Source organism: Malaclemys terrapin, chromosome 5 (genome assembly GCF_027887155.1).
Source record: "Malaclemys terrapin pileata isolate rMalTer1 chromosome 5, rMalTer1.hap1, whole genome shotgun sequence".
Taxonomy (NCBI): domain Eukaryota; kingdom Metazoa; phylum Chordata; order Testudines; family Emydidae; genus Malaclemys; species Malaclemys terrapin.
In genome coordinates, this window is record NC_071509.1 from 132,400,908 (window position 1) to 132,428,505 (window position 27,598).

The following is a 27,598-nucleotide window of genomic DNA, read 5'->3' on the forward strand; positions in this document are numbered from 1 at the left end:
CATTCATAAATGTTACTGGTAGGCTGGACCACAAATGGACTGTTTGGGATTTCTCAGAATTTATACCGGTGAGGTGCACGTGACAGATTTCTTTTTCAAAGCAGATTATAATTTTCACATAAAGAGCAGCATATCTAGTGATCAAGGCACTTTGGGGAAAAGGAAGTGCACACTCCAAAGAGAGAAGACAACAAAGGAGGCAAATCACCAAAACAAACAAGTTGCTGCTCCACGGAGCAATTCAGCCTCACTTGCCCCACATATTGGATTTAAAACAAACAAGCAAACAAAACAAACAAACAAGGCACCAGTCACCCTGCAGTCACACACAGCCTGAGAGACACCTGGAAACATATTATGGGTATGATCCTCAGCTGGGAAATCAGTATAGCCCTAACCATTTAGGCTGATGCCCAATTCCCATTCATCTTAGAATCTTGAGGGATTCCAAAATCCCTTAAGAGGCTTTGAAAATTGCAGCATTCGATACCACAAATATAGTTTTTATGCTTTAGAATAATAAAGAGGATAGTTTCCATTTCAAAGTCATGGCGGCTTTTATTTCACAAGTTTTAAGTAAGGGCCATGTGACTTTCTATAAGCATATTTTTGCATTACAGTACATCTGTATATTTCATAATAGCATTATTAGCAATACCACATTAAAGTACCATGCTAGATCCATGCTGCCAAGATGGGCATTTTCAAATACAGCTTTATTATTTCTGCTACTACTTTCACCCCAATGGGCTTGCATAACCATTTTTCTTCCTTATTAATCTTCTCTACATCAAGTTTTATGGTCCTGCTCAAGGCAGTTGCTTTTTGGTCTCCCCTCTTCTCTGGCAAAACAAACTTTTCAATGTCATGAGGAACCTCAAAACACTATTAATTATTAAACATTCATTAATAATTAGGTATAGTTTACTGACTGAGAGGGCCTGCTCCTGCACCACTGAAGTCAACAGAAATTTTGCCATAGACTTCAAACAGGAGCAAGATCATTGCCCTAGGCTGCAACTCTGACTGGGACCAAAATGGCAAGAACAAACATGATACTAGAGGAGAAGTTACAATACATGATTTCAGGGCCTGGGCACTGAAAAGGGAAGGTAGGGGTCTCAAGGTCAGAGGGAAAGCTGGAAAAGTGGAGGACTGGGCTCTCGAACTTGAAGATGGATACTGCAATTGTGAGTTCTATTTTAGAAGGCAGGCATCCTTTATACTCCTCGACAATACTATCCAGATGCATGTAATGAATGTAGGCAACATGTCCATAATGCATTTTACACCACTGCTGCCTCCTGCAGCGTTTTCCCCAAGCCTCCTGCATAAAGAATGAAGGAGGAGGACGTGCTATTTTCTTGATATCTATTTCCCTGGGTTGATGACTAAGGTATAACAAATACCGATTGTCAGAACTGATGCTGAAACCCTGTATAGTCAGGTGAAAAGTAATCCCCATGACCCCACTGTTAATTCCAAGCCATTTAAGCACATGTACATAGCCAGCCCACATGTCCTTACATGTTCATGTATTTCTGATACCAGAGGAGAGGAATACTGTACAGACTGTTCATTGTGAGTTGAACAGGAGAAGGTGGTGTATACATAAACACATTTTTAAAAGCCAGAATGGAGTCACATCTATTTTTGTATGTGACTGTTAAAACTAATGTTATTGTATACAAGTACCCCATTATCTTGAAGAAGACTGTAGAAACTAAAGCCAACCTGAGCTAGACTGTAAGCTCCTCTATGCAAAAATCCTGTCTCTGCATGCATTTTGTAAAGCACTGTGCACAATTTTGCATTCTATACTTTGTTTTTGGATTAAGACAAACCTAACATACCTATCATAGTACCGGAGTAGCCGTGTTAGTCTGTATCCACAAAAACAACGAGGAGTCCGGTGGCACCTTAAAAGACTAATAGATTTATTTAGGCATAAGCTTTTGTGGGTAAAAAAAAACCACTCTTCAGATGCATCATACTGCCTCTGCCTGGTACAGAAATGAATCAAAATCTCTGTTTGGTATTTTTAAAAATATGAAACCTATTTTAGTTAGCAATGCCCACACACACACACAAAATCAACCTATGCTCATTTATAAACAGTAATAGGCCCAATCCTCACCCTTTCAAATGAAACCCTGAGTAAACAGTAAGTGGGAGTTTCAATGGTGAACTCCCACTGATTTCAACAGAAGCAGTTACACAAGCGCTAAATGCTTTTGAAAATCTCACCCCTGGGCTTTATCATGCATGGTGAAAGTTACAAACCCAGACTCTTTCAGGCTGATGGTGGAAAGGCCAGGGCTCTCCACTGAGTACATCCTTCCCAGGCAAGGTTTTAAAGAGCAAGATCAACCATCATGAGGGCAGCATCTGAGAAGGAAAGATGCACTCTCTTGGCCAGCTATTTTGACCGCCAACAATAAATCCAATACGACAATGACTGCAAGCAATCTTGACAATTGATAATCTGTACTTTACAGTGAGGCAACAACAACAACAACAACATTCTCTGCCCACAAAAGAATTATCTTTGTCTTAACCACGAGTCAGGAATCTCTTCTGATGTTTGCTGCTGAACATGTTTATATATTAAACAAGTATTCTGAAGTGTGAAGAGAAACGCATTTTTTTTTAAATTGAATCATCCTAACCATTATCTTATGGAACCATTATCTTTAGCCCATTACAAAGGGTAAAATGGAAGCAAGCACTGCAAATACTTCCTCTGAGTCTGTCTGGCCCCCTGCTTCCCCAGAAAAGCACACAGAGGAGGACCAAAGGAGAGGAAATCGTCTCTCAGATTTATCCTCAATCACTTTGGCAGCTTTGTCTGCCTGCCTTGCCCAGGAACAGGCTGCTGGACCAGTTCCCAAACCCAACGGCTATCCAGAGGCTTGCCTTGTCTCGTCTCAATGGGAGCCATGCACTTCGGGCTTCTGCAGGCTCTCCACGACAGGGGCAGTGCAGCAGAAAAATACCATGGTCCAGAGGTGAATGATGCTCATGAACCCTGGTTGCATCCCTGACACGCCTACTGCCCACCTGCCCATAGTCTATGCACTCCCCACTCGTGAATCATTACATTGCCCCCTCTGGACGGGGGAGGGATACACTGCAGCAGGCCATGGCTGACTTCTCCCCTGTCCACACAGGAGGGATGGGATCTGTGCAGAATGGGTTTCGTCTGCATGCTGCTCAGAGGATACAGCCCATTGCTATTATGCTCCATTTTAAAACTCCGCAACTTCTTTCCATTTGCAAAAACAATTATCTAAATCGATTGCACATTTCAATGCTCTGAGAGAATTTATGCAGATCCCTTATACTCTGGCCTGAATTAATCTAGAGTAAGATCACAGCAATACTACTGTATATCAGTTCAGTTTTTCCTATGACCACACAGCTCCTGGAACAAACAGGGGGAGGGAGCATTGCCCCCTAAGATGATCATTATTTCAGAGGACAACTTGGCTGGTGAATAACCCTTGAAAACAAGAGGAATACATCTGGGTGGAAACTCTGAACATCTTTCCTTTTTACTACATAGTCCAGAGGTTTCCCCACATCAACAGACAGCCAGGAGACTGCTAAAAATAGACTTCTATACCCACCTGCTACAGTAAAAAGTCTCTCCTGCATCCCCTCAGAGAGGGACTTCATTTAAGTTTTTGGGGTTTAATTTTATTTCTATTGGGGGTTGGGGAACAATAAGCTACAGGGTTTTTTTATTATGCATATTATAGTGTTATGTATTACTTAGATAGCACTATTGGCATGCACATCAGTTTAAAGTCCAATACTAGAAAGACAGATCCTCTGCTATGAAGAGTCCATCTCAGCATTCATTTAGGTATGCCCAAAATTCCTAGTCAGTGGAAGTTTGAGATGCGCAAAGAACACAGGATCACACCCTAATATAGGGCTAAACATAAACAAACTGATTAACAAAAACACAGCAGACAAGGGGCAACACAGCTCCACTGATTCACCTCCGTTGAAGATCTAGCTCAAGGTTCCTGCTTATAGTCCAACAGACGTGACTTCAGGTAACCATTCAAAAGACTGGCAGTTGGCAGAGAGGGCTAAGAACAGGACTAGACGATAGCAGACCTGGGTTCTTCTCTCAACTCTTTAACTTAACCTTGTGCAAGTTCTCTCCAAAAGGTGTATTCTTACTCCCTATGGTACCTACCTCACTGGGGTATAGCAGGTGCACAGTTTGCAAAGTGCTTGGACATCTTCCTCTGAAAGGAGCTATCCACGTGTAGGTTATCAACACACATATCGATGTGACTGATGAGGATGTCGATGTTGGATGGCTTCACAAAAATACAAAGAGTGCTTTGGAAGAGAGACCCATAGAACCCTAGGACTAGCAAAGACCTTGATAAGTGATCTAGTCCAGCCCACTCCATCGAGGAAGAACGAAGCATTATCTAGATACTGACAGGTGTTTGTCTAACCTGTTCTTAAAAACCTTCAATGCAATTCCACAGCATCCATAGGGAACTTGTTCCAGTGCTTAACTACCCTGACAGGTAGGAAGTTTTTCCTAATGTCTGACTGAACTCTTCCTTGCTGCAATTTAACCCCATTGCTTCTTGTCATGTCCTCAGTGGTTAAGGAGAACTTATCACCCTCCTCTTTATAACAACCTTTTGCCTATCTGAAGGCTGTGTCATATCACACAAACACACCCCACCCCCCTCGGTCTTCTCTTCTCCAGGCTAAACAAATCCTTTTTTCCCCCCCAAATCTTCCCTCAGAGATCATGTTTTCTAGACCTTTAATCATTTTTGTTGCTTTCCTCTGGACTTTCTCCAGTTTGCCCACATTGTTCTCAAACAGAGCAGTGCCCAGAACCAGACATAATATTCCAGTCGAGGCCTTATCAGTGCTGAGTAGAGCAGAAGAATTACTTCTTGTGTCTTGCTTTCAACACTCCTGCTAATACATCCCAGAATGAGGTTTGCTTTTTTTGCAACAGTATTACATTGTTGACTCATATTTAGTTCATCATCCACTATAACATCACTTGGCACACAAGTGTAGGAGGCAGCAGGCCCAAAACACGAAGTGAGAGGAGGACACCAAAAGCCAATAATCCGGGTCCCATTAAAGTCAATGGCAAATCTCCCACTGGTTTCAATGAGATCAGGATCTGGCCCAAAGAGAATAATAAGGAAGCAGCAAATACAAAATCTCAAGAAGAGGGAAGCTGGAGAAAACACATCTAGAATTACTCTATCCACAGGTTGCAATTGGCTCTGAATGACAAAAGGAAGAATCCAAAACAAATGTCCATTCTCCCTCCCCCATCACCAGCACCTGTCACCACACACACTACCTCAAAAGCATATTTAGGGTAAAAACTTGAAGTTATCCATCAGAAGGACAATGGATTTCTTCAAGTATAATGGTTTGCATAAATCTGGATGGAAGCTGCTAAATATTTAGAAGGCTCTTTTGTGCCAGATGTTAAAATACTAAAGAAGCCTGCGTGGATCTGTAGAGCGTATGTCACATGCTGGGGAGACTATAGGGGCGAGAGTAAAGAGCTCCAAACAAGCCAGGATGATGGTGACTCTAGGTATTTGCTTAGTCAAAGCTTATTACAAAACAAATAATTAAAAAACGACAATTGAAAATCCATTTTTAACAACTGATTTAAGTCATGATTAAAACAAATTATTTAAATCAATCTACCTTGATATTTCTACACTTAAAGTCTAGTGAATTCCATTACTTAGAAACTTAAACTCTTAGAAAGCTGTATTTAAAAAGCACTGGAGTTATTTAGCTATAATTTTTCCACCATGCAGGGTAAAACACTTATTACATCAGGCACAAGTAAATACGAGAAACCTGTCTCCTGCAAATCTGCTTTGAACTGATTAAATTGTACCTCTTTGAGAGTCTTGCAATTATGTTCCAACTCTGTTGCACCACATTTCTCCAGAGAATGATACTCTCTTAGCAAAAGATCTTATATGACCAGGTAAGGTTACATCATTTTTGGATGGTTGGACCACTAAGTCTACTGTAAGTGCCCAATTTCTTAGAGTCAGACCTGTCAAATGTATAAAATGACCAGTACAACCTCAGGGGCATATTCCTCTTGTTTTAAAGGAAGTGAAGTTGTAACTATCATACTTACTAACATATGTTACAGTCAACACTTCATTTAGCCCAGAGGTGAAGGTACAGTTAACACAGTTTGACAGATCAAATCGGGTATGTCTAAATTAAGCATTTTCTGAACACTCATAGGACCTGTTCTCTCTCTTCACAGACCAGAAAAGACAGGATAAACAGAAAGAGGGGGATAGGAATTGTGGTGTCAGTGCTGACCTGCAGAGAGAATAGAGAAAAGGGAACACAACAAGAATAAGGGAGTATGAATGTGTGATGGGAAATTATGTGTACTTGTCCTACTAAATGTAGTTCTCGGAAACATTTCTGGAATTATCAAACCTATGCAATACTGCAGGGGTCGGCAACGTTTGGCACGCGGCTCGCCAGGGTAAGCACCCTAGCGGGCCGGGCCAGTTTATTTACCTGCTGACGCGGCATATCCCTCAGCCCGCGCCGCTTCCTGCCGCCCCCATTGGCCCGGGACGGCGAATCGCGGCGAGTGGGGGCCGTGATCGGCCGAACCTGCCGCGTCAGCAGGTAAATAAACTGGCCCGGCCTGCTAGGGTGCTCACCCTGGCGAGCCGCGTGCTGAACGTTGCCGACCCCTGCAATAGTGCATCTTTGTTTTAACCCCATTTAAATCATTTAAATTAGTTCTATCTTTAAATCTTTAGTAAAGCAAGTCAACTGAAAGAAAAAGTGAGGCATCATTTCTTCTACAAACGGAGTTAACCTAGACTGCAGTCAGCGCAACTGTAACTTATCTATTGATCAAAGGTAGTTCGGGCTTTTCTGCTTTGTCCTTCTCCGATGACAGAGATCACAGGCTTTTCATTTCTCAAACCCACACAGCTGAGGGATGTTGTTATAGTCAGCTTATTAATGTCAGCCTGGCACAAGGATAAATCTCTAGAAAGGATATCAAGTTTTCCCCTAATAGTCTTCCCAGTTTATCCCTTCTTCCCACTGATCCTTTAACATTTCTGCTTTAAGGCAACCTAATTTTAAGTTTAAGACACCGCCTTTCCACATATTTTCCATTAAAGCTTGTCCCTGCAAAGGCAGACAGTGTTAGCTATACATGAGGATCTGCAGGCCAAATTCTGCCTGGACTTGTATCCCCAGACAACCCCACTAAATTCAATAGGTTTGCATGAGGTATAGATCAAGGCAAAATGGGGCTCCAGGCTACTATGCAAAATCTGAAAAAATTTACTTTGCACTGTGAAATCCCTTGGTAAGTAAAACACAGTTATAAGCTTTGTTGTAACTCTGACAACAGTATTTGACAAACTATTAATAGTGCAGTTTGCCACAGTGATTGAAGCAACATAGGGAATATACCCTCAAAACTTAAGGAAACTGTTTCCAAAAACAAGGCCTCAACCCTGCATTGTGTAGCAAAACTAGCGTTAGGCAGTATTGTGGATCCATTTTCCCTTCTAAACACATCTCATTTCCTTTAAAATCACTCAGAAATTCCATTTTCATGTCAACAGGCTTTACAAGTTACAGATTCCCCATTAAATGCTCATGTTTCATAGTACTAGCCAGCCATTCACAAACCTAGAATTATAAAATATAACTTTCAAATATGGTCCTAGAAAAAATGTGACAGCTTCTACTATTACTCAGGTGCTTTTTTCCCTAAAATTACTGGTTATACATGTATTTTTGGGAACCAAAAAAAAAAAAAAAGGATTACCTTTCAGAGACATTACATAGATTTGTACATAAGACTTTTCCTTGCAATGTTAAAACAAGCTGTTAATATCTTAACTTTTATGCAATGATAGCTAAATAAACAATTTTGTACAGAAATAACTCTGATAATTTGTCAGTTTTTTTAAAATGCAAATTCAGATGCAGGAGGAGTCCAGAGGCAAAGTTCTGCTTTCAGTTCCCCAGTTTAAACCCAGAGTTCTCTATACATTGATGTCAATGTAACAGAGCACAATTTGGCCACATTATTTTCTCGACAGCAATACAACCTTACTGCCAACTCTGAAACCTGGTAATAAGCCAATATAAATTCTAGTAATGTATATACAAGTACAATTTAATGAAATACAGAACGTGCCCAACTACCAGCAGGTATCTTACAATTTATATTGAAGTTTTTATTAAAAACCTCCTTATTTCAGATTACTTACTCACAAAACAAACATTTGCCAGGACGTTCATTGACTGGTAGCAAGCCACGTATTCCATTCTAGTTACTCATGATATCAAACTTACCTTATAAGCTACACAGTCAGTGAATTGTTACCACAGTGATTCATTTTTTTCGCCCTAAGCCAGAGGTGGGCAAACTACAGCCCACAGGCCACATCCGGCCCGCAAAACCCTCCTGCCCGGCCCCCGTCCTCCTGCCCTGGGAGGCTATCCCCGGCCCCTTCCCCACTGTTCCCCTCACCTGCAGCCTCAGCGCTCTGTGCAATGCTCTGGGCGGCAGGGCAACGCAGCTGCAGAGCCTGGCCTGACCTGGTGCTCTGTGCTGCGTGGCTGGCTCCAGCCAGGCAGCGCCGCTGCCTGTCCTGGTGCTCTGGGCGGCACAGCTGTAGCACCACCAGCCACCGGTGCTCCAGGCAGCGCAGTAAGGGGGCAGGTGGGGTTGGATCAAGGGCAGGGGAGTTCGGGGTGATGGTCAGGGGTGTGGATAGGGGATGGGGCAGTCAGAGGGCAGGGAACGAGGGGGTTGAATGGGGGCAGGGGTTCTGGGAGCGGTCAGGGAGAAGGGGGGGTTGGATGGGGGGGGCAGTTGGGATGGAGGTTCTGGGGGTGGTCAGGGGACAGGGAACGGGAGGGGGGGGTAGATGGGGCAGGGGTTCCGGGGGGAGGGGTCAGATAGGGGGCAGGAGCCAGGCACAGCCTCCACCAAACCGATGCGGCCCTCAGGCCAAAAAGTTTGCCCACCGCTGCCGTAAGTGATAACTCCTTTCTGGAGGCCAGGGACTGGGAGTGGCAAAGCAACAATACTGACCCTAAGATACCCAGAGATTCCCATTACGCAGAGGGAGTCCCTAGGTAGCTGGTGAATCCTGCTTTGTAGAGTAGAGCAAAACAGCTGGTGGGGAGGTCAGGATCTGGTCCCTGAGGGTTTTAATAGACAGCACAAGCAAATGAGGCAAGCCGAGGGGAACATGAGCCAGTACTAACAATAAATTATCAAAATGGGGTGAGTGTCAAAAAAGGGATAACAACAAGGAAGCAGAGTAGAAAGAGTTACTTTCACATGCTCTGTGAAGCATGTACCTCACATCAGGGATACAATTCCCCTGTTCTATACTGAATTAGCATTGCCCTCCATTTTTTATACTATCATTAGATTTTTTTTTTTTTTATTACTTACTGGTAATAAAAAAGTCCGAACACACACAGATTTATGTAATGAATTAATCCACACTTCACCGCCTGCTTTACTGGAATGTCTCAATGTAGGCTTTCAGGGCTTCATATTTCAGTTCTGTATTTGAAAGCTAAAAACTACTTTCTCAGTCAGATTTCAAACATGGATTGAATACTATAGCTTGTAGGGCTTAATTTTAATCCCATTAAACTCTACAGCAAAATTCCATTGACCCCAATGGAAAAAGGATTTGGCCCTATATTCACAACATGGACCAAACTGTGCCATCCCACATAGACATACGTGGGAAGGGTTTCTGAGCGAGCCCAGAAAAGAAATTTTGCAGAGTTCACTTGACTTTCCCCACTCCCGAGGAATGAGTTTAGGAAGGAGGACTACAGAAGCATCAGAACATATGGATTCCCTACTACATAGCTTTCCAGGATCCCAAAGGTAGATACTGAAGGTGTTTGCTCAGTGGGAATCTCTGACCAGCCCCACCTTGGCAGGCCACTCACCCCTCTACAGGATCCCAGGGAGAGAGAGAGATGCAGGCATGTGGCCTGAGTTAGCACTGCTCCAAGCGGTGGCACTTTAGGTGCAGTTATCCACTCCCCTTCCTAGGTTACCTAGAAGGCTAAATACCATTCAGAGCATTTCTTCTTGGCCCATCCCCCCAAAACCACAAAAAACAAACACTTTAGGAGGAGCTTTCCTGGAGTCTGTGGGAAAGGGCGAGATCATGCCACAAAACCATTAGCCTCCTAATTTTTCATTTAGGACCCCACGTTACCTACCTTCCTCTGCTTATGCAAGTGGAGGTTAGCAAAGACAGCAACTACTCCATTCCAATTAACTCAACAAGGGCATCTTTTCAGCAACACGTCTCTCTTTTAGGGTGACCAGACAGCAAGTGTGAAAAAAAAATCGGGACAGACGGTGGGGGGTAATTGGCGCCTATATAAGAAAAAGCCCCAAATATCGGGACTGTCCCTATAAAATCGGGACATCTGGTCACCCTACTTTCTTTGCCTGTGTGGCCACACACCTAAATCTAACTCTGTCTAATCCAATTTATTGTCTTGAAGCATTACTGATAACACATAGCTCCCAGCCTCAGTGGCTCATTTATAATGAGAGCACTATAGCCAATGCTTATATGGAAACACACACTTGGCTCGAAAGTCTGCATGTATCTTTGTAAATTATGCATACTATTACCAAACTGGATTAAAAATAACACAAAACAAACAAACAAAAAACAAACAAAAAAAACACACACACCAGCAATTGATCATATCAGCTATAAACAAATGTCAATTATGAACATTTCCTTTCTTTAAATTAACAAAAGTTCATTAACCCAGGGAGTGGTTTCCATGAAATAAACTATGCACAACTTCACCTTGCATTCCAGAAACAGAGGAGCATAGCTGGCTAGTACCTAAGGCAGAATGGGATCAAATCATTTACGTGTCTGGCAACCAAGATGGGAAGCTCTTTCAAAGAAGGGACATCTGGTGTTGCAGGCCTGCTCATACCATTTCTCTCTTGAAGAACAGTATATAAAAGCGCTATATTAATCTTCCAGGAAGTTGCAATTATGTTTATGTTTCGTTGTACTCGTTAAGTATTATTAGCTTTCTTTGCCACATGAACTGAGTTAATGAACTGCATATGCAGTGACTACATGTCCAATCTTTACAGACAGCGCTGCTCAATCTACGCTGACATACTTCAGTCTGACATAATAACCAGGCCAAAGTACCTTCAGGACACATCACCTATAAGTATTGTGATCCAGCTGATGCTTTTAAAGAGTTAGAATAGTACAGAAAAACAGGGGTCTATTTTTTTTTCCTAAAGAAACATGCCTGACTATTTTTAAACTGACATTGTTATTTTGGGGGTTCAGTGTGTGAATTTGCTGCATCTCAAAAATATGCACAATAATATTGGACTTGGATATCTATTTATTTATATTTTTGTAAGCTCACTGACTTTAAAACTGCTAATGATAACTTAACATATCACAAAAACCAAAATACAACACTAGCGGGTTTGATTTGTCTCTCTCCTACGGTGATGTCAATAAGGGATAAGTCCAGCAATGGAGGTATTCCGCCTTGAGGCCCAATGATTCCACATAAAACAAGTTTGCAATTTCTAATGGATTTTGGAAAATGAAATTAACCAAATTATATCATAAGTGTTGGATACTTAACAGTAACTAAAGCTTTGTGGAAAAGGGATAAAGATCCAAACATATATGCCATGGAATAAATCTTACCAGACCATCGCAGTTGCTAATAGCAACAGATGCTCCCGGAATATCAGTGATGTCTCCAACATATGCACAATTGGTCCATAGAGTCTCTTTTTTCCATATCCGCTCTGTTGCGCTTCTAGTCTGACTTTCGTTACCAGCCTCAGTTCCATTTCCAGTTTCCACAGAGTCTTCATACCATTCCACTACAGCCTCTGGAGCCACCAGATGGGTGTTAGGCCTCAGCCTGAGATGGAATTCCCTTCCAAAAGCTGTGATGTTAAAATACAGTTGTTTGGGGCTTTGGGATACATCCCTTGTTAATCTTCTTTGGTGATTTGCAGAGAGAATATTGGAGATGAAGCTTCCATCCGCATTGGTGCTGATCGGAGTCACTAGCCCATACAGCCTCGGTCTGATTTTTGGTAAATCTGTCCAAAAAAACAAACACACACAAAAAAACCTAAATTAGAACGAAAGTGTAAGAACAAGTTTGGAAAATGGAGAATAGTTACATAGCTACAGAACAGGAAGCCACCAAAATAATGATGAGCAAAGAAATTCACTTACAGCTGTGTCATGGACTCATCCACTGTATTTAAGTATTGTAGATTCTTCCATGATTAGTAGTATGCAGTAGACACCAGAAAACCAAGGAGAAATAAGGTGAATAATGCACTTGAGGCCTAAATTCAGAGGTGATGCAAGTTTGAACCTTACACACTGACATAGGATCCCTTAGTACTACTTACATTCACTCCTCTGATGTATAAAGGAGTCTATCAGAGGAGCCAGAAGATATAAATTAAAGTATGGTTGGGGGTATTTTAATTTACGTCTATAAAATGGGTTGTGCTCCCCACACCGGCCCAGAGAGTGTGGCCAGCTGGGCCCAATCAGCCAATTGAGCTGCAAAGAGAAGGAGATTTAGGCTATGTGGAAAGCACTTCATTAGAGGGAAGCTCACCTGTGAGGGAACAGGCAGGGCTTCTATAAAGCCAGGAGGCTGGCAACACTGCGAGGCAGCAGGGAAGAAGCCTACACTCTCTCTCTTCTTGAGGAAAGGGAGAAGGAAGTGGGATAGGAACCCATGTGGAAGAGTTTACCTAGTAGCCCCCGGAAAAACTGTGCTGACTAGGAAAGCTCATGGAGAAGCTTAAAGCAGCACAGTAGGAAGTAGTCCAAGAAATAGAGCAGTAGGTTTGGTGAAGTCCCAGACCTTAACTGCTCACTGTAGGGCCCTGGACTAGAACCCAGAGTAGTGGGTGGCCTGGGTTCTCTCCCATCCACTGCAGAGTGGTATTGGTAGGTACAGTGAATGGGAAGACTGCCCGAGTCACTGGGGAATGACACAGCCAGGGGAGCGGGCATGAGGACTCTGAAAGACTTCCCCAGAAGGGGAAATCATAGAGTGACCTGGACAGAGGGCTGAGCCACGAAGCAGCCATACTGCAACAGAAGGTGCCACCCAGTGGTGAGCAGAGAACCCAATGACCAACTGCTTACAGAACTTGAGTTATGCCAACCTAGTTTCCCTTTTATAGAGATAGAATGGGTGTAAGCAGGCAAAGTTAGTCTAAGGGAATCTAATTTACTCTGACCTCAAAGTCAATTTCCTTCCTTTTGTGCCACAGTCAGGTCTTTACTGTTATTCTAACACAGCAATTTTAACCACAGAATTATTTCTCCCCCCCGTACATAAACATGAAGCGATCCAAACAGAAAGAGAAAATGTATTCGATGGAACACTGCCCATCATGTTATGTATTTAGAAAACAATTTCAGCCAAAGCCCAGTCTTACAGATGTCATCAGTTGCAAGATTTCCAATGACTTCAATACAACCAGAAGTTGGCCCTTTAAATGCATCATATTTACTCCTCCTATTACATCACTTCAATTCTAAGCACAGAGATATTATTACAATGATCTGTATAAAAAGCCACAAATGTTTAGTACCTTCATGTGGTAGCAATGATGTTTAAACTAAAACAAAACAAACAAAATTGAACATGGGCCCATTGTTCAAAGTTGGGTGAACATATGAAGATATGCTCGGATAGGCATCTTGACTGTAAGGCTCTAGGGTTTAAATTGGGGATGTGCAAATGTATGTTCCCAATTGCATATGGCCCCCATAAAATTTAGACTTCATACAGAGTAGCAACCAAAGGCCTGAATTTTTTCCATTTCAAAGTACTCAGGAGATTCCATGCTCTTTATGTTTAAGTTCCAAAATAAACGACCACCTGTTTGTTCTACATGTGCATTAAACAAAAGTAGTTTGTTTCCTTGCACTGCAGCTTTCCAAAGAAAGTGTCACGTTTTGTATTGTAATTGGCAATCTCAGAAAACTGATTTACAGTGTAAAAATAAAACCTGAGGGATTCTTAGCTAGAGTCATCCCAGCAGATGCCACTGCAATGATTCATCATGTCAATGTATTAACACAGCCGAGTAGATGGGAATCCTATGGGCTCTGACTTTTCCCTCTGTGGCTCTCCAATTAATGCCTTTTTCACCCACTGACCTACTCTCTCCCTTCCTCCTCCTGAAACCTGAAGTAGAATATGATCAAAGATACAGGAGAATGGAGAAGGTGACTTAAAACCTACTTTGAGAGATGCTAGGCAAGATCCTTGACCCTGCTCCAGTGATAGAACAACTATAAAGCCAGCACATCCAACACCCTGTGAATTCTACCTCCATGGCGGGGGGGGGGGATCTGCTTTGGTGGCTCTAGGTCATCACTGCTCCCTGCCCTAGGCACAGGGCAGAAAGGAGGCATGATTAGGATGCCGCTATACATTGCTGAAAACCCCAGCTGCCTAGCTGTTGAAGCTGTGTAAGTCAGAGTAGTCCTGGGGCAGATCTAACTTAGCCCAGGCATCCACCAGGTAAACATGCCCAGATTGAAGGGAGAGGAAAGGTGGGTTAAAGCCACTTTTGCCTACCTGCCCCCACTGGTCAAAACAGAGGATTTGAGCCACAATTCCTACCTGATAAGCAGCAAAAGTACCTGATCTGTAGGCTTTAAACTGGTTTCTAGATGCACATATTTGCAGGAGTAAAATATAATGCTCAAAGGGTGCTAGGATGACAGTCCATGAAATGCAAGTCCTGTGTTTGCTGTGTAACAGGTACAAGACAAGCAGTGGCAGTGCATGCTACCCCATAGTTCCTCACCAGTCTCCTGGAAGAGCTACTTAGTTGGGAGAGGGTAACTTTTTCCCCTCTATTCCCATTCAGTCCTTTGTCTCCTATGAGACTGGCAACAAACTTGCTTTTTAGTGGTATTTGGATATCTGTCTGGTAGGAAGTTAAATGACAGCTATGACTTATTTCAAATAAACCACCTAATGGCCAACCAGCCTGAACTTAAACCTCAAGTGGACTATGGCTAAGTTACCCAAGGGAAGGTCTCCATTTCTTTACTTCCCACCATATTTCCTCAAACAGGACATACTGGGGCCTGCTATTTCTCCACTTCGTACTGATTTTACACTAGTGTAACACCAGGTAAGTCAGTGGCGTTAAATCTCAATTTGCATTGAGCATCACTGAGAGGAGAATCAGGCTATTAGATGTCCAGGTCTCCTCCTGTGATGGTAGAAGGAAGGGCATTCTCTGTGCAAGGGCAATGATTCTGGACCAAACTGCTGCAGGACATGAGTCTGAGCATAAACCTCACCACCATGCTGTGAGGCACACCTGGTTCAAGGCAGAATTTCCTCAAATGATCACACAATAAAGACAGCCAATGCAAAAAGAATTAACCAGTCCCAATTCCTATAAAGTGGGTGGCGGAGGAGGTAGAGGGCAGCGCTACCTTCTTGGTAGCGTTTGATATATCTATTGAGTGGCTCAGATGGTGATGTGTGCCACAGACATGCCTCTAAATAAACATACTTAATTAAATGCATTAAAACTTATCCATTCTCAACCTAAAACAGATTTGAATGAATAACAGAGGTAAAAAGGCTCTTGTATCCAATATCAATCCAATGAATAATCCAGAACTTATTTATGCAAACAGACTACCCAGTACAGATAATGTAATTGGAAAATTCTCAATTGCTACATTCAACCTAGTTTTGCAGCCGAGTTGATTCTGCATTAACATCTTCAATTTCTAACTGATATTACTAACAGTAGAGGCAGTCAGGAAAAATAATGTACAATATTAATAGCTGGTGTTTGGAAATGGAAATTCTTCAAGCCTGTTATGGAGATATTGCAGTCAAGGTTAGTGAAAACAGCCTAGTCATTCATACCACTCATTGTGCTGAAAACTACTATGCATACCACAATTAAAATTACCAACTCACAGTGCGATCTTTCCTGAAGGAGGCATTCACTCTCACCCATAATCAATACAGTCACATCAGCATTAAAAATGCTTTTAACCATTATGCGTACAATTTTAGGGCCTGATCCTGTAATCCTTACTTACGAAAACTCCCATTTAAAAATCACTGGGAATTTTGTGTAAGGATCAAAAATTTGAATCCTGAGAGTTAGAGATGGAACCAAATCAAAACCCCAGATTCCACTTTTCCCTGAGAGTATTTGTTTGTTTTTTGGAGTAGGTAGGGAATGGGAAGCAAAGAAGTTGAAATCTGAACACTTCCAAGTTTTGTCACTGGGCCCAATCAAAACTCTGGATCCTAATATCCCCCAAATCTCAGTCGGGCTAAAAATCCAGGTCCAAATTTCACATCTTAGGATCATTTCTATCTAAAATTCACTTACAGATCAATAAAACACAGGTGATTTCTTACTTTTACCCCCAACAGAATTTGTGTATTTTTCACACAAGCAGATATCCAAAATGTACAAATTTCAGCCTGACAATCAAAGCCTGAATTTGCAGCACATCTGAGAAGTTACTTTGTACTTTTTAATGGTAATGTTCCCAGATTTCAGTTTGTGGGGGCAAGCAAGTTGCAGTCATTAATAATGAGAACAGCCAGCTGACCACAAAGAGGTGGGAATGAAGGGTGGGAAGAGACATATTAACGTTTTTGCCATCAGCAAAGGACTTTCCAAGGTCTGTAAATGTTGAACTGGAAAAGGAAGTCTCCTTTGTTCAAAGGCAATTAAAATTAAATGTGACAAGCTTAAATACTGAAGAGATCCAAACTCCTCTGCTGACTTCAGCCATCCTTTTTTGTAGACTGCAGTTTATGGAAATGCTATTCCATCTGTAGGTGTCCTTTTTTCCCAATTCTCTATTTTCAAAGCTGCACTGTTTTGCTAATTCCAAGTTTTACTAATAATCAGTGAAAAGCATGAGGAGAAAGAGGTGAAATTTAAGTTAAAAAAATTCTCATTTTTCAACTGACCTCAAAATTTTTGCTACAATTGTACATTGTTTACAAAAGTACATTTATAAAAATATCACATTCTTTTATTAAGTGTTCCAAAACACAATCAGGTAAAGGATGCATCTGTAAGAAAAAGATATCCATAATATTTTTTTTAAATCTAAACAATATTAAAGCTTTAGCACGGCTGACCGACACAAATTGATATTATTTACCTTACTAGAACGAACCATAATTAAGATTATAATGTCCTACACTTTCTTTGTACAACTGCATCTGAAAGAGGGATTGTATCATTATGGGAGATTTTTTCTTTTAATAGAATGTATTGGCCAAATTTTGGAACCTGGGGAAAGTAAAGCTCCAAATACACAGATAAGTCCACTTATTTAGGTGTCTATTTTCTGAAATGCTGAATGCCTAAAAATTCCAAAGGCAATGAGTATTTAGCACCTCTGGAAATCGGGACAAGTTATTTAGATGTCTAATTAAAGGTAGTCAGTTTTTAAAGTTCTTGGTTTAATATTTCGGATGTTTCTATTTGCTAATTATTACCAATAAATAAGTGTTTAAACAAGGGCTTCTATCCTCCAACTTGAATCTGCACTGAGGTTGTAGGGCACGTTCTTCCACTTGAGTAGTATCGGACTACTTGAGTCCCTTCACTGATTACTTTGAGCAGTATCTCGTGCCAGTCAGGGTGGCAGAATCTAGCTCAAAGTGATGAATTTATCATAACACGACAGTTATAGCTTCTCTGCAGGATGAAATACAGTAGCTACCATGTAATATTCAAAGGCAGAAGTAGCAGCTTGGAAACCTGCAGGGATGTGACATGATGTCTGTCAGCGTTACTTTTACCACAAAGATGTGGCTCCTTTGCTTCCACCGTAACTACTGTATGTTTCATACTACCTAAGTTGACAGTATCCAATACTGGAGAAGGTAGTTATTTGGTCATTTTATCAGTAAACACACTATACCCACATCATAGGAGAAGGATAGTTGTAACAAAACTTGGATTTGTGTACAGGAAGTACCCTCCAAGCTAAAAGCACCAGCGCAGCACATTATCTGCTTGTTGGGCACAAAGGGGCAGGCCATTTTGCATACTGTACTATATCTAGGGTGGGAGCATCCAGAGCCAATTTTTTAAGTGAAACACTGGGAATGAGTCTTAAGAAGTCTTACGCTTTCAGAAGAAATAAATGGTTAACCCCTAATACAGCTGTCACTTTATCACGGTAGAACAGAGACTGTGATAAGCCTTATAAAGGGCAGAGGCAAAGAGGGCTGCTCCAGTAGTTTAGCAAAGTATTTCTCAACACTGAGAAGGGTAATGATACGATGCGAACTAGGGACTCAATCTTACTCCCCCTTGCCTGTGTTAAGTGTTGAGAGCCCTAAGAAGTTAGGAAGCAGTTTTGGTTGCCCTCTTCTGACCAGTTCAGCCAAGTCAGAACCATCACACACAGGCTTCAGAGGGAGCTGTATCTGGCACTTTTTGGCCAGAAGCAAGGACTGAGTGAGTGAAAGCAGAAGATGGAATAAGAAAGATACTCTCAGGAGTCCCAAATGGGTCAGGCATCAATTGGAGCTGTGGTTGTTCAGCACTTCTAAAAATCACATTCAAGGTTTCTCAAGCTGGGTAAACAAAAACTGAGGCTCTCAAGTTTAGTGGCTAGTGAATTATTGCCCTCAATGCCCCCATTTCCTGTACTGTGAACTTGACACGGTGCTATTGGCAACTCAAGTATTCCTTTCCTGAGTGTCCATACAGGATTCTTTCTGGTATTTTCACAGTTCCTGTAGCACGACAGATCCTTTGCATCCCTCCAGTGAAACTGTTTTATCCAGATAAGAAGACAAGTTGTTCAATCTCTCCAAAGGCAGCCTGCCAATGTCATTTCAGAGTTGGAAACCAAAGCATCCTTCAAGTGGTAGCATTAACAGCACAGTCAATTCTCAGCACGTACACATTGTGGAATTCTGGAGCCCACAGAATGGAGATGTTGCACCAAATCGAGTTTCAAAACCATCTCACGAGAATGCTTTTCTAATTCCAATATCTGAAATAGTCTTATCATTCACAATAAGATTTCTGCTTGACAATTACTGTGCACCTGCTCATCCAATTAAGTTATGCAGTAATGTAATACATTAATTTAGTGCAGCTCACTATGTTTATACATTGTGTGGATGTATTTAAAAAAACATCTATACAATTAAACACAGGGTACAAGCAAAGATCAGCTGCTTAATAGAGGCAGCCATAGACTAAAGATTAAAAATGTATAGGAAGCTGCAAGATGATACTTGAAAGTGGTTACCTATTTGGAGAGCGTTCTAAGACAGGTTTCACTGTATGTATTTAACAGCAGAAACAATCAGATTTCACAGTACCAAAGACATTTTAAAAATAATGGTTTAAAAATGCCCTTTCAGTACAAATTAGGGCAAAAACCAGTACTTTAAAAGCTATTAGATATGTTTTAAATGCAAAAAAGTTTCCCCACCAAGACACTATCTATTCAGGAAAATGCAGTAGGTAAAGCGAGTCACTTACAATCTTTTTTGGTAAGCCTCCTCAAAAGCAGAAGATTGAAGAAGCTTATTGTCCAAATCTACCAGCCCAAGCAAGAGTCACAGAAGAGCCTGAAGGCAATGAAATCAATGCAGTTCTCCTATGCAGGAGAGAGTAGGCTGCAGTGAGCTCTCAGAAGATGTCAAGCACGATGCTGCTATGCTTAACAGGAGCTCCAGCCATACCGCTGTGAAAATAGGTTTGGGTACAGGAGCAGACTGTGAGTAGGCCCAGAGCCGTCCCTTGGGTATGGCGAATCGAGGCGACCGCTCCAGGCCCCATGGTTGGGGGGCCCCACAGGCCGGTGCTATTGGCCAAAGCGGTTAGTCCCAGAACTAACTGACGGGTCGGTCCCATAAGTGACGGATTCATCGCTTCCACCCCAGGCCCCACACCCCGCCCCTAGGGATGGCCCTGAGTAGGGCCAGTGAATCCGTAATAGATTACTAAGGAAGCAATACAGCAACTGCAAAGGCTCCTATTACAACCTCCGGATTAAAAGGAGAATTCTATCCTAACCTATCCCCTATGGAGCACACAGCCCAGTTATGCCCAGCTATGCATAGGGATACAGATTTGGCCCATGTATCCAAGATCGTATCCCTAGTCTCTGTGGGTGTCTCAAGAACATTCCCAAACTGTGGCAACTGAGCCACGAAAAAAAAAAAAAGAGAGAGATCTATTTTCCAGGATAAGCATTTTTTTTTTCTGAAGTACGATATAATTTCTAAGAGCAGCATTTCCATATAGCTTATGGTTACTGAAATTCAAAAACAATCCAAATTGCATGTAAACAACCAAAAACACAATCACAAGGCCAGCACATAGTCGGGGGGGGGGGGGGGGAGAGGGGAAGGGTTTGCCAATTAAACGTAAACCCACATAAGTGCCTCACTTCCCATTACTCATAGGTAGTAGTGGAAATTAACCTCAACACACTAGAATTCAATGCCAGAATTGAAATTAAGAAAAAGAGCTCCACAATTCAGGAAAGTGCTCGAACTTGCTTTCAGAACACCTGGCACACACTAGAAGGTTAATACTTCAATTTGGGAGAGTTTGCTGGGGTGGAAGCATAACCCTCCTATATAGCACCTTTCACTTGAAAGTTTCAAAGCACTGTACACAAACATTAAGTAAGCCTCATAACATCCCAGGAAAGTATTATAAACCCCTTTTCACAGATGGGTAAACTGAGAAATGCATAAGATGACACTCCCCAGGTCAAATACTAACCCAAGAAGAGACTCCAAGAGACCAGACACCTATTCCTATATTCTGCTAGCTAGAAACATTCCCTTCCATAAAGATAGAGGACCAAATTCTGTACTGAAATCGATGGAACTGCTCCCATTTGCACCAGCAGAGTATCTGTTCCAGAATTTCCAGTCTCTTTTTTTCACCACTGTCCCTTGAGAAATGTAGTAGTTCAAAATTTAAATTTGTAATAGAGATGGTAAGGTTTTAAAGTGACCAATGGATACTGAGGGAGAAACCTTTTCTTCAGGTCTCTTATTCACCCCGTATTCCACAAAGTCATCATAAAAAAATATTTCCAGCTTAAAAAAAAATGTTAAATACTTACACATAATATCAAGACTGTCCAAAAATGTGTTTTGCCCTTCCCAAAACTGAGTAGGTATTCTTTCCTTTATTCAAAAAGTATCCAGACAAAAAGAATCCCACATATCTGATTTACCATGAGATTTGAACGGCTGGTTTGAGCATGCTCCAATTTTTAACTTTTGTTGGTTTTGTTCTTTTAAAAGGGAAAGTGTAGATTTTGCTGAAGTGTGAGGGTGATAATGAGAGGGCATAAAGACAAATTATATTACTGCAGATCTACACATTTCTGCTGGAAGGAAGAATCTATTGCTCAAGTGTGAAAATGTTGTTAGTCTGCACATGCACTAATAGTGTCTTCTTCAAGAAAAGAAGTTTAAATAAACTGACTTATTGAACTTCTTTATTTATTTCACTTTTCCTTTCAGGAAAAAAAAAATGGTGCTTACCTATTTGGATTGTTCCTTCTTTACCAGCCTGCAGAGGGGAGGGAAAAAAAACACATACACACAAAACTGTTAGTTTAATTATTATGTGATGTGTTACTGCAAAATGTATGTTTCTGGAAAGTGGAAAATCACTTGGTTTGTATTGCACTGTTGGTAGGTTTCTGCTTTTGGTTTTCTGAGGTGGCATTTTTCCCCTAACTGAATAACCAGCTGTCCCCACCAATGTACGAATAGACTCCATAATAAGTTTAACATAAATAGAGCAGCTAAGAAGCCCTAATTCTGAATGAACCATTCTATAACTTGTGACACTGTGCCAAAAAATAATTCCAGTGGCTAAAGAAAGGCCTTAAAATTAATTAAAGCTATGATTCCTGAAGAGTGGGCGTGTGAAGGAATACTCGGGCATGTATGCTGACAGTTTGGATACCAGGGAAACCAAGGAAAGCAAACTACCCTTCCCTACCCACAGGCAGTTAGGGTTCAGGCTGAACAGCTCATGCAGAGATGGGAGCGCTACATACACAGGATTCAGACAGAGCAGCCTGCGGCAGTCAATGACAAAACTCCCAGCTGGCTGCAGGATGGGACTCAAGGTAGCTGCTGCCAGACTAAGGACTCATTCAAGTTTGGGGTTTACTTTGCTGGGGATAGGAGAGAGGATACTGAACTCTGCCAAAAGAAGGGGGAGGAGGGCAGAGGAGAGACAGGCCCAGCAACGGAAAAGGGAAAAGCCAGGAAACGCTCCCACCACCTCCCCGGATCTGTCAAAGCAAACTTTGCAGCAAAAGGATTGTGCAAGCAATTTCCTTCTGACACGTGCATAATGGATCGCTCTCCCCTAAAGCCGAATTATTTCTCTCCGCAGCCCACGAGTTTCCTCACTGGCATGAAAGAGACCAGAAGACAATTACAAGCGCCTTGAAAAGAAAACCCCTCTTTGAATGGATTTCTTAAGGGATCAAAATGAAAGGGGGGAGATGAGAGAACAAGGTTCCAGGTTCATTCATGATTCCACATGGCCCGGGACAGAGGGACGGTGACAGATGCTAAAACCAACAGAGCAACTCTGCTGCTGTTGGTAATAATATTCTTCTCTCTCTCTGCTGATATTACTTCACTGGAGAGACTAATAACTGTTTAAATGATGGGGGAAGCGCCTAGCTTTGGCAGCAATAATTCCGCTGAGATCAAGCAACGTAACACGTGCACTCAGTGCCAGTCCATTAACAAAAACTACATACAACCAACCAAACGTTACCAGGGGTGGCGGGTGTGGGTGCAAATAAATGAAGTTTTTGCTAGTACGCTGTACAGCGATTTAACTGGAGGGAGCTCTGTGGCAGCAATCTTCCCTCCAAGATCAAGCACTTTAACAGTCGGTCCGTGCAAGTAAATGCATAAAAACCAACCAACCAAGTTCCCCCCCCCCTGCTATAAAAGCCGAGGGAGAAATAACTGCATCAACTGTCTGGGGCAAGGGGTGTACAAGGCTATGGAGCCAATATAGCCACTTACTTGTTCATCCGCTGAAGTCCGAACCTCTCCCAGCGAGGCTGCTACTAACAGCAGTGACAGGAGAACCATCCCGAGTCCAGATCCCTCCCGAACACACACTGCAGGATCCCGCGAAGCGAAGCGAAGCGGAGCCAAAGGCGCGCGCAGGGTCCCTGGGCTGGGGATCTGGGGTTGCCCCGAACGGGAGCTCGGAGCGTGTCTCCCGCGCCGCTCCCTTCCCACCCCGGGCCGGGCGAGGGGAGGTGACCGCACCGCCAGCCCAGCGCTCCTGCAGCCCGCGGGTGCGCTCCCCGTCTCGGCTCCCTGCGGGCGGGCGGGCGGGCGAGAGCCGGGGCCGCTGGGCTGACAGGAGCCGGGGGAGAGTCGCCGCGCGGCCGCTTGTTGCTCGCCGAGCCCTGCCCGCTCCTCGCGCCTTGCGGGGCTAATAAAGCTGCCGGCAGCAGCAGCCCCCGGCTGGGCTCCTCCTCCTCCCCCCGCGCCGCGCGCGCCACCGACGTCAGGGGCTCCCCTGGCGCGAGCCGGCCGCCTCCCCGGGCTGCACGCGCGGGCTCTGCCGCAGGTTCTCCGGCATTCCCTGGGGCAGGCAGGAGCCCGGGCATCCTCCCGCCTGCCCCTTGGCCCCCCTGAGGAGCGGAGCTGTTCCTGGGGGCAGGCCCCGGGGCCTGGTCTGCACCCACCACTGCCACACACTGCTCGCGTGCGAGGGGGCTACAGCACTCACAAACCAGTCCTCAACAGGGAGATTTTTCTGAAAAGCAACCAGTAAAATGTATGCACTGGTAAACAACAGAGCATCTCCCTTACTCTGCATTTAATGACATGGACCCTTAAACCTGCGTAAACAGTTATTTTATTGAAGTGGTCTGTCACTTTTATCCCTAGGGGGATATTTTTATTGGTATTGTTCGGTCACTTCTTAAATCCTTTCCTTACTTAGTTTAAAGTGATAAATCTACAAAGCAAACAGCTTTCAGCCTGTTGATCATAGATCCCCAGCCTCGTCCATGCTCTGATGCCCTTTCATTGCCTTTTTTGGTTTGTTTTTGGTTGCCCTGCGAGGGCCCAGACCCTGCAAAGATCTACACCCCTGCTTAACTTTATGCACAGTAGGTAGTCTTGTTGAAGTCAAAGGAATTCTACTGTATTGTGAGTCTTATGGAAGGTGAATTCTACTGAACTCACAGTCTGCAAAGTTAGGCATCTTTGCAGGATCACGGTCTAGCTCCCAGGCTGGTGGGTACAAGGGTCCACCTACACAGTATTGGGGCCTTAGAGTGGTAGACCCTCTCGCAACAATCGCTGTTGTGTTCAGTACGCTTGACGTTTATAGTTGCCTGGAAAATGCCTTGCACTTGCCCCATACAACACCAACACACTGATTGATCATTTATGCAACCAGGTGCATCTCAAAAGCAAAACGATTTACTCCACAGACGTAATGAGAGACAGGGATAGAAGTCTCCCCCACATCAATAGTCACAGAGAGAGATGAATTTCACAAGAGTCAGGATTATTCAACCTGCTCACCCACCTTCTGCATTTTAAACATTGTGTGTATAAACATACCACCAAGGCATCTTATCACCATTTCTTGATCCTGCACAGAAGAGGGAAAGACCGACATGTCTTTAATAGAGCTGGTCAACATTTTTCTTTATTTCTATGAAAAGTTTTGATTAAAATTAGTTGGTTTTTTTGCAATCAAAATTTTTCTTGCAAAATGTTTGGGTGTTTGATGAATCCCCCATAACTCAAAAAGTGGTGGTGGGGAGGGAGTGGGATTGCTGAAAACAAAACAAAAACATTAGGCTGAGAAACACTTTTGGACAAAAAATTTCAGTTTTTCAGTATTTGGAGGTTTTGGTGAAAACCAGATCAAATTAATGGAAATTTCTGTATTTTCAATTTTGAGATAAGACATCTTTGTTGAAAACAGATTTTGAATTAAATAATTCAACCAGATTTTTTTTTTTTCTACTACCTTTCAGGAGTATATGCTCAGAGAATGGGCTGGGTTTTTGTTTATCATCTGTTTACTTTGGTGTGTTATATTCTTAGGTATAAACAGTAAACAGGACTTAATATGTTTAATGATACAAACTATAACTGCTTACTACTGGCCTTGATTTAGCAATGAGTTCCATGCAGGCAGATCCTCATGCCTGTTTGGAGACCCAATGAAGTCAGTGCATGGAGCTCATGGCTAGATTGCAACCATGGTAAGTCTAACAAGTATCATGCAGGTGAACTCCTGCAAGATGGGGCCTAACTCTATTAAACCATCACATTTACTTTAAAAATGAAATGTTGGTTGCAACTTCAGTTCTGCTCAATCCAAGCTGCTTTAACACCAGCAGTTAAGATATTCTAGGACTATTATCTATGCTTAAGCCCCTTCATTTTCAGATTAAGCCGATTTTTACTGAAAAAATCCTGCGTTTTACAAAAGATGTCTTCCCCCCCCCCCAATTTTCACCCTATTTTTGTATCATTCAAATATATAAAGATTATTGTATTAGGATAATATAATACATTGCATGAGCTATATGTATTACAATAATACATTAGTCTGTGTGTATATGCAAAGCTTTTGATACGGTCTCCCACAGTATTCTTGCCAGCACGTTAAAGAAGTATGGGCTTGATGAATGGACTATAAGGTGGATAGAAAAGCTGGCTAGATCATCGGGCTCAACAGGTAATGATCAATGGCTCCATGTCTAGTTGGCAGCCGGTATCAAGCGTAGTGCCCCAAGGGTCGGTCCTGGGGCCGGTTTTGTTCAATATCTTCATTACTGATCTGGAGGATGGCGTGGATTGCACCCTTAGCAAGTTTGCAGATGACACTAAACTGGGAGGAGTGGTAGATATGTTGGAGGTTGTAGAGATAGGATACAGAGGGACCTAGAGAAATTAGAGGATTGGGCCAAAAGATAGCTGATGAGGTTCAACAAGGACAAGTTCAGAGTCCTGCACTTAGGACGGAAGAATCCCATGCACTGCTACAAACTAGGGACTGAGTGGCTAGGCAGCAGTTCTGCAGAAAAGGACCTAGGTGTTACGGTGAACGAGAAGCTGGATATGAGTCAGTGTGCCCTTGTTGCCAAGAAGGCTAACGGCATTTTGGGCTATATAAATAGCCCTATTCAGCATTGGTGAGTTCTCATCTGGAGTACTGTGTCCAGTTTTGGGCTCCACACTACAAGAAGGATGTGGAAAAATTGGACAGAGTCCAGCGGAGGGCAACAAAAATGATTAGGGGTCTGGAGCACATGAGTTATGAGGAGAGGCTGAGGGAACTGGTATTGTTTAGTCTGCAGAAGAGAAGAATGAAGAGGGATTTGATAGCTGCTTTCAACTACCTGAAAGGGGGTTCCAAAGAGGATAGATCTAGACTGTTCTCAGTGGTATCAGGTGACAGAATAAGGAGTAATGATCTCAAATTGCAGTGGGGGAGGTCTAGGCTGGATATTAGGAAAAACTTTTTCACTAGGAGGGTGGTGAAGCACTGGAATGGGTCCACCACCTCCCTAGGTATATCTCCTTCCTTAGAGGTTTTTAAGGTCAAGCTTGACAAAGCCCTGGATGGGATGATTTAGTTGGGGACTGGTCCTGCTTTGAGCAGGGGGTTGGACTAGATGACCTCCTGAGGTCCCTTCCAACCCGGATATTCTGTGATTCTATGAAAGCTGCCTGTTGACGTAAGGCTACGTATTAGTCTAGAAGTTACACACAATAAACAGGCATGCACACAACCTTCCCCCCCCCTCCAAAAAAAAAAGTATTACTTCTTTTCAAAGAAAAAATAGTAAACAATGTGATACCTTTGTGGGCCAACAAATAATTTAAGATACACAGACTTTATCTGTGTCGCGCACTCACCAGCAGCGGCAGGAAGCGGAGCAGCCCGGCCCCAGCCCACTCCACTCTGCCAGCTCCCAGCCACGGCACTCCGCTTCCACCGCTGCCAGTGAGTGTGGAGAGATTGGGGAAAGGACGCCCTCCGCAATCACCTGCGGCGGGAAGCGGAGCGCCGTAGCCCCAGCCCGCTCTGCTTTCCTGCCCCAGCCGTGTCACTGGCCGGGGGGGGGGGGTTGGGGAAAGGTCCTGCACTCACTGGCAGTGGGAAGCAGAACAGCCCGGCCCCAGCTCGCTCCACTCCGCCAGCTCCCAGCCGCGGCGCTCCGCTTCCCGCCACAGGAGTGTATGGGGGGCGTCCTTTCCCCAATCTCCCCGCACTCACCGGCGGTGGGAAGCGGAGCACCCCGACTAGGAGCTGACACACTGATCCGTGGGAGCGTTGCTTTACCGCGTTGTATGCGAACCCGTGTTATATCGGGTCGCGTTATATCGGGGTAGATGTGTAGTTGATTACTTTGTTTTCAGCCTC

At 43.1% G+C, this 27,598-nt stretch overlaps 1 protein-coding gene across 1 annotated transcript in view; it reads right to left on the bottom strand.

Moving 5' to 3' along the window:
* The window catches only part of ADAMTS3 (ADAM metallopeptidase with thrombospondin type 1 motif 3), a 180,970-nt gene extending 157,331 nt beyond the window's left edge, over positions 1 to 23,639 (bottom strand). The window contains 3 exon segments of the mRNA XM_054030728.1: positions 11,793 to 12,199; positions 21,691 to 21,718; positions 23,209 to 23,639. Coding sequence (XP_053886703.1) covers positions 11,793 to 12,199; positions 21,691 to 21,718; positions 23,209 to 23,277 — 504 coding nt within the window. The 5' untranslated portion in view covers positions 23,278 to 23,639.
* Between the last annotated feature and the right edge of the window lie 3,959 nt (positions 23,640 to 27,598).